This window comes from Mchenga conophoros, linkage group LG11 (assembly GCF_057382185.1).
Source record: "Mchenga conophoros isolate Kocher_MC1m ecotype Shallow Benthic linkage group LG11, M_conophoros_male_GT1.1, whole genome shotgun sequence".
In the NCBI taxonomy this organism is placed as follows: Eukaryota; Metazoa; Chordata; class Actinopteri; order Cichliformes; family Cichlidae; genus Mchenga; species Mchenga conophoros.
The window spans coordinates 29,790,467-29,797,971 of NC_140536.1; the positions used below are offsets into that span (position 1 = coordinate 29,790,467).

At 39.3% G+C, this 7,505-nt stretch overlaps 1 protein-coding gene across 2 annotated transcripts in view; it reads left to right on the top strand.

The window, feature by feature from the left end:
* LOC146564513 (dynein axonemal heavy chain 11) overlaps window positions 1-6,548 on the top strand; it is a 40,793-nt gene extending 34,245 nt beyond the window's left edge. For both annotated transcript variants that reach the window (XM_085292375.1, XM_085292376.1), the window contains 12 exons: window positions 22-215; window positions 293-441; window positions 522-649; window positions 939-1,166; window positions 1,252-1,443; window positions 2,446-2,574; window positions 3,108-3,350; window positions 3,450-3,632; window positions 3,712-3,827; window positions 3,955-4,067; window positions 4,154-4,294; window positions 4,437-6,548. In XM_085292375.1, coding sequence (XP_085148501.1) covers window positions 22-215; window positions 293-441; window positions 522-649; window positions 939-1,166; window positions 1,252-1,443; window positions 2,446-2,574; window positions 3,108-3,350; window positions 3,450-3,632; window positions 3,712-3,827; window positions 3,955-4,067; window positions 4,154-4,294; window positions 4,437-4,684 — 2,064 coding nt within the window. In that variant the 3' untranslated portion in view covers window positions 4,685-6,548. The remainder of the gene's footprint in view (window positions 1-21; window positions 216-292; window positions 442-521; window positions 650-938; window positions 1,167-1,251; window positions 1,444-2,445; window positions 2,575-3,107; window positions 3,351-3,449; window positions 3,633-3,711; window positions 3,828-3,954; window positions 4,068-4,153; window positions 4,295-4,436) is intronic.
* Window positions 6,549-7,505: the final 957 nt, after the last annotated feature.

The window sequence follows — 7,505 nt, forward strand, 5'->3', positions numbered from 1 at the left end:
ATGTGTGTTTCTTTGTTGCAGACAATTTCTACAATTGAGGGCTTCAGTGGACTTGACAGAGACATAGAGAGCTCACCGAATCGCTGGAGGAAGATAGTTGAGTCCAGCTGTCCTGAAAATGAAAGGCTTCCTCAAGACTGGAAGAATACGAATTCCCTCCAGAGGCTGATTATCCTGAGAGCTCTTCGCCCTGATCGGATGACCTACACACTAAGGTGAGTAAACTCACTAAAGCACATTTGTGTTTCTAGTTATTGTACACAACTGAGCTTTTGATGATGTCTCCTGGCAGGAAATTTGTAGAGGAAAGCATGGGAGCTAAGTATGTGGACAGTGCCAGGCTGGAATTTGAGAGGCTGTTTGAAGACAGCGGTCCCTCAACACCTGTGTTCTTCATCCTCTCACCTGGAGTGGATCCACTCAGAGATGTAGAGAAACTTGGTATGATGTATATTCTTTGTTAGTTACAAATCCTGTATTGTTATTTATGCTCAGATTTTCAAAATTGTCTTTGTGTGCAGGTTTAAAACTGGGATTTTCCATTGACCAGGGAACTTTGCACAATGTGTCCCTGGGACAGGGACAAGAGATAATGGCTGAGAGGGTTCTCAAAAATGCCTCTAAACATGGACACTGGGTCATTTTGCAGGTAGGGAATCCTATTATTCAATGACTGCAGCAGTTCCAGTTGGCTTATAAAGCACCTAATGATATTATCTAACCCCCGGAGCAGGGGAAATAAATTTGGTTCAATAAAAACCATAATTGCCTAGATCAGCTCACTAAATGGCTCCTTTAAGGCAAAGTCTGTAGCCAAGTAAATCAGTGGTTTCAGATCAGAACACAGAGAGACAGTTTTCATGGCATTTACTATGAAATAAAATTTACGCACAAATTCTATCAACCTGTTACATATTCTACTTTATTTTGATGCTCAGAATGTACACCTGGTGGCTCAGTGGCTGCCCTCTTTGGATGCTCTTCTGGAGACAACAGCCGTGGACAGTAACCCCAGCTATCGGGTTTTCATCACCGGAGAACCCGCGCCATGTCCTGAGCAGCATGTAATCCCCAGAGGCATATTGGAAAATGCCATCAAAATCACCAACGAGCCACCCACTGGAATGAATGCCAGCTTGCACGCAGCCCTCGGCAACTTCAGCCAGGTAAAATGGAAAATATGCTTTATTTCTAATATGCTTCGACTGTAGTAGTCACTGAAATCTTCACTTGTTTTCTTTCTCCTTTCAGGACACTCTGGATATGTGCTCCAGAGAACAAGAGTTCAACTCGATGCTCTTCTCCCTCTGCTTTTTTCATTCCTGTGTAACGGAGCGCCGTAAATTTGGCCCACAAGGGTGGAATAACAACTACCCCTTCAGCACGGGGGACCTAACAATCTCAGCTAATGTCTTGTACAACTACTTAGAGACCAACACAAAAGTATGTTTAGCACTATTTTCTACAGCTAAACTGACATTTTAAGTTTTATTTATTTTAATTTAGCATTTCGATTACTGTAATACAACTTTTAATTTGTTTTTGCAGCTACCTTCTTTGCCAGCTAAATTTATAATGATAATGGTACTTAGCATTGGCATTTCTAACAGACAGTAATGTTGAATTACTGCAGTGTCTCCAATTACTTATTGAAATCTTTTGTCCCACTGTTATTTGTGAAAAATGTTCATTCCCATCTTTTTTTATTCCACATTTCTTCTCTTATAACTATGAACACGCAACCTGTAATTTAGCTTTATTTCACATAGACAAAAAATCCATTCTTAAGGTGCTGCTCCCCTCACAACTGCTAATGCATTGCTCTTAGGACTCCTATTACTCTGGTCATAACCAATTATGTCTCCCAGGTATTCTGCCCTCCAAAAACGAATGTCCTTCATTATGTTAACCAAACAGTAACCTGTATGTGCGTATACAGAGAATTCATTAGGAGGGCAATGAAGCGTTATCCTAAATGTAATTACATGCAGCCAATGTGACAGTTCACAACGCTACATAAGTGATCACTGCAATTAGAGCTGATGAAGGAAGCAATTTGCAAAACAATACAGGTACAAATGATTGTGAACCTACAGCTTTTGTAATTTGTTATGAATCACAGCTTCTTTTCTTCCTCCTTCACCCTCACGGATCACAATCTCCCGCTGTGGAAAAGACTCTTCTGTCGCACTTCAGATCAGTGTGTATAAGAAACATAATTTTGCTATATTTCCCTACTGTTGTCATTATGAAAAGTAGTAGTATCTCGGAGGTTGTTTGCTTGAAGTTTGAAAACAAAAAAAACTTTTTTTTTTATCAGGAAAATAGAAACATGTCTCTATAAGAGAACAAAAATGAACCCTGGGAATAATTTTAATAAACCTACCACAATGCATTCGTGTCTTATATTTGCAATATGATTTTAGTCAATAACATCTATTGCAGTTCATGCAGGTGCCTTGGGAGGACTTGTGTTATCTGTTTGGAGAGATCATGTATGGAGGACACATTACTGATGTCTGGGATAGAAGACTGTGTAAAACTTACCTGCAGGAATTTATGCATCCTAAAATGGTAAGGCAGAGGTGATGTAGCCTAATTTGTTCACATCTTCTTTATTTTTTTTTATTTTTTTATTTTTTTTCTAAACAAAAGTGTCACTTTTGAAATGTATTTCACTTCATTTAATAACATCTGCTCATTATTTAGGTACAAACTTTTATCTGGAGTTGTGTTCAATTTTATGATGACAGGCTAATCCATAGCTGTGTAGCTGTTTTGAGTTGTTGTCAAGGTAAAGGGTGCCCCCTGCGGGTGAAATACTAAACTGCAGTTTTGCATGTAATACCAGTCTAGGTTTTCTGTTTCTTTAGACATTGTGCTTTTTTGACAGATACTATTAAGGGTTTATTTCATATATTTTTTCTTTTGAAGATTTCTCTTCCAGTACTTTTTCCTGAATCTGCATTTTGAAGAATGTTTTGTTGTGCCTGCAAGAAAAGACTTGCACTTGTATATTGTCCATGATATTAAAATATAAAATACATGCTTAGCTTTTTTTAATTTTAATTTTTTTGGTCTTTGTGTTATGAATTTTCAATTCCTAGTTTGAAATGGATCTCTCTCTGTGTCCGGGGTTCCTGTCTCCTCCGTTCTTGGACTACACTGGTTACCACCACTATATTGACGAACATCTCCCCTCCGAGAATCCCACTTTGTATGGTCTCCATCCAAATGCTGAGCTTGAGTGCCTCACTGTCACCTCAGACAACCTCTTAAAGGCTCTGTTGGAACTGCAGCCACAGAACTCTTCCAGAGGAGAGGGAGCAGCTCAGAGCACAGAGGAGAAGGTCTGCATGCAGAAAGAATCATTATGGGGGAGGGAAAAAAAACTGCTGAGGGTGCAGGGACCTGTCTATATCACTATCCCAGTTTATTGTATTTCTTAGGTCACGTCAATAATTGAAGACATCCTTGACAAGCTTCCTGAGGAGTATAACATGGCAGAGATTATGGCAAAGACAACAGAGCGAAACCCGTACACCTTAGTTTGCTTTCAGGAGTGTGAGCGCATGAATCTTCTGTTAGTTGAGATAAAGAAGTCCCTTCATGAGCTGGATCTTGGTCTGAAGGTACCATAAACACAGTGACTGCCAGCAAGGTGCTTTACTGTTATTATTGTAGCATTAAAAAGCATTTCTCTGTCCACAGGGCGAACTCACTTTCTCCTCCAGGATGGAGAATCTGCAGTCTGCACTGTTCATGGAGCAGGTCCCAGACTCCTGGGCCAGACTGGCTTATTCCTCCACTAAAACACTGGCACAGTGGTAACTTATGAGTCAACCTATTATATGCTAATTTTTCTTACTTCTTAAATAATCCCTTATAGGCACACTCTAAAAGCTTCTATTAATGATCTTCCTAGTTTTTTATTAACAATTATTTATTCTTTAGGTTGAATGATCTAATGTGTAGCTGCCACGAGCTCGACAGCTGGACTCAAGATTTTGTCCTACCTGCAGTTGTTTGGCTTTCGGGGCTCTTTAACCCTCAGTCCTTTCTTACCGGTGAGGACTAAACGAAGACAACGATTAATATTGCCATATGTGCACCGGTAGAACCAGAAATATTAACATAGAGTCATATTTTACAGCTGTGCTGCAGAGTATTGCTCGCAAAAACAAGTGGCCCCTGGACAAGATGACCCTGAGTGTGGATGTAACAAAGAAAATGAAGGACGACTTTGGGCATCCTCCACGGGAAGGAGCCTACATCCACGGACTCTTCATGGAAGGTCGGAATAATTAACCCAGCAGTAGATCCTGCTATACTCAAATTATATAGATTTTTCACAGTATTTTGCTTCCTGTGTCTTGGTAAAATTATTGTCTTGTAAGTATAATTGGTCAAACCCACAGTGCAACATGTGTCTTTAGGAGCACGTTGGGACACTCAGGCTGGAGTCATCTCTGAGGCGGTTTTGAGAGAACTGACGCCGGCCATGCCTGTGCTGTATGTTAGAGCTGTGCCCACAGAGGAGCGGGACATCAGTAACACTTTTGAGTGTCCAGTGTACCGCACCAAGCAGCGTGGACACACTTATGTGTGGACCCTCCGCCTCCGAACCAAACAGCCAGCTACCAAGTGGATTGTAGCTGGAGTGGCTTTGTTGCTGTCTGTGTGAAATTCAGTATTCAAGTATTACTGCAGTGTAAGAGCAGTATGTTTTTAAACAGTATTGGATTATGTGTCATTATAGTTTTACCATGTTTAGTTACTTTAACACATTTCTAATCTTGTATTTGTGTTGTCAGTATTTGAGTGTGTATATCCTGCATGTTGTAGATAAAGTAAAGTAAACAAGTAAAAGCAGATAGCCGATGTTAAACCTGTTGTGTTCATGTCCTACACTGTTGAACATCTCCCTTGAGCCTGGGTGTGATTTGTTGGGAGCTTATGTCTCCATTTTAGACCATGTAATTCTGGATGGGGAGCATATTTTATTGGAAGGTCAAGATTAAAAAAGCTCTCTGGCTGCCCTCTACTAACTGAATGATACACAATGCTGTCTGGAGGGGATCCTGGACAGAATTCCCAGGAGATGATGTGCATGGTTGCTATTGACTTTTAAATGAGGTGCATTTGACATTGACCTTTTCTACGGCAGAGGCAGAATACTAACAGACTAGTGTAATTCATTCAGCCAAACTCGTTGGAAAAACCCATTGAAAGACACTGATAGCTTTGTATGAGAAAGCAACACATTAGATTACCCATCCTTTATCTGCCTCCACTCTCTGTTAACATCTGATGAACCTACTATGCGACAAACAAAGCTAAAGAAAGTCATTTTAAGTAGAAGGTTTTTGTTTTAAATGGATTTAATCAGGATTAATTGCAAACCGAGAGGACGTTCAGACTAAAGTTTGTAGTTATGGATACATGTCTGGGGTGTTACTATTTATCTGCAGTGATTCACATGATTTAAAGTCTAATGTATGTCAGGGATATGAGGTAGAGTCAAGGTTAAGGCCATGTACTACACTGAGAAAAAACAGATGTGTTAAAGGAGATTTAAAAAAATAAGACAGGTGCCATATTATCTGCTAAAAATAAAATAACATTATGACGCTTAATTTACTGCAACTAAATCGCGGTGTTGTTTCTTTCTGAAGGGGTGGGGGGCGTCAAACTCTTATCTACTCAAATAAGATTTTCTTCAACACTAATAACGGCTGTGCTGCTCCTAATTTCTCCCTGCAGCCAAAGTGGCTGTAGACAGACAAATGGAGGCTGGAGGATTGATTCTGTGTATTGTATTGCACGAGGGGGGGAAATGAAGAACCGTTCTTCCTGTAGTTTCTCTTCATCTGCCTTCTCTTCCTCCCATTAGCACAGCACAGCAACTAGCCAGTCATTTGGCGACAGGGAAATGATACAGTGCTCGTAATGTTTGGGAGGAAATGGCAGGGTACGGGGCCGGGCTCAGCAGGGGTCGTGCCTCAGATAAGGCATGTTAAAGGCCAAGCAGGACACCTGGTTAAAGTCAGAAAGGGCATCTGGGTCACCACTCTGCCTTACAGCACCAAAAGAAGACATTGTGTTTGGTTTTTGTTTTTTTTTTTGTCTTGAAAAACTCTAAAGGAAAATATGAAATCAAGTCTAGTTTCCTCGCAGTATTATGAACAGCTTTAAAAATGTTATAGTTTATGATGTCAAATGATGTCGTTGCTCTGTGGAGCCTTAAAATAAAAAGCTGCCTATGACCAAATATTTACTTTGACAAATTGTCACTATCTTTTTGTTATATTCATTTTTACATAATGGCATGGGGTTGCAAAGCTGAGATAAAAATGTTATAATTTGTACTGTTTAGTCTGCTACAGAGCAGAAAATTACAAAAGCTTAAAGCCACATTTTAAGCTTTGAATGGTTCAACGTTTGCCTCCAGGACTTACACGTCACTTTCTTGTCCCTTATGAAACAATCCCATACTTTGTTGTCACATTAGGTAATAAACACATAAAAATAAGAAATTTTAAGACCAATCTTTTCCTTTTTGTCCTTTTTCTATATTACGTGCATGTTTTCACTGACTCTCGACGTATGATTCAGCTCTGATCCTTAATTCTTTGTTAAAAACCATTGGTTGTGAGAACTTCGGGAAAAGTTTACCTTTTCATAATGTGTTAAAGGTAATAAGAACATAGTATAGTGACTTATATGTACTCTATGAAATCTGAAATCCTCAATTTTGTATGTTTGACAAAGTGCTTGAACATGTCAAGTGTAATAACGTTTCACTTCAAGCTGATATCATGCCAAAGTCTGTAACAGTTCGTCCTGCTGTAAGTTTTGTCTTTGGTTAATCACAGCATTGTGGGCCAAAGTATGGCATTAAGGTACTTAAGCAGACTTTTCAGGTATCTGCACCTGACCGGACCATTTATTTTACTGACAACTTTTTACTTTTAGCACAAGCACCTCTACTTTTTACTCCTGAAAAATTCAAAGACTTGTTACTTTACCTTTAATGCATTTGAGGGAGTTATTGATTATTTCGCATCACAGCGCACCTTTCCAACATTAAACCACTTTCAACCCAAATGGAGCGAACAGTAACACTTAAATGACAATCTTATTGGTCTTATGATCCATCATTGGCAGAAGTGCTTCCTGCCACCAGCCAACTGCTTGGGGCCTTCAGCCAGTGAGGGGGAGAGACACCTGAAAAATGTAACTTCCACTTGCGTTAAATTATTTGTTGACGTTGAGATTTAATATTAAGGTAACACTTTATAATACAATCCACAACTAGTTAAATAGAACATCTGTGTGCTGTATTTGGAATTACAATGTAAATGTATTTGCCTACAAATATTTAAAGGTAGGTACACTAGAATAAAAGAAAAATTAAGTTAGACTTGGCTCCATTATTATAAGATCACATAGGCAATTCTTATAGTATTTTTTTTCTTGTAAGTTGATAAGGGAGAACAGTCCTT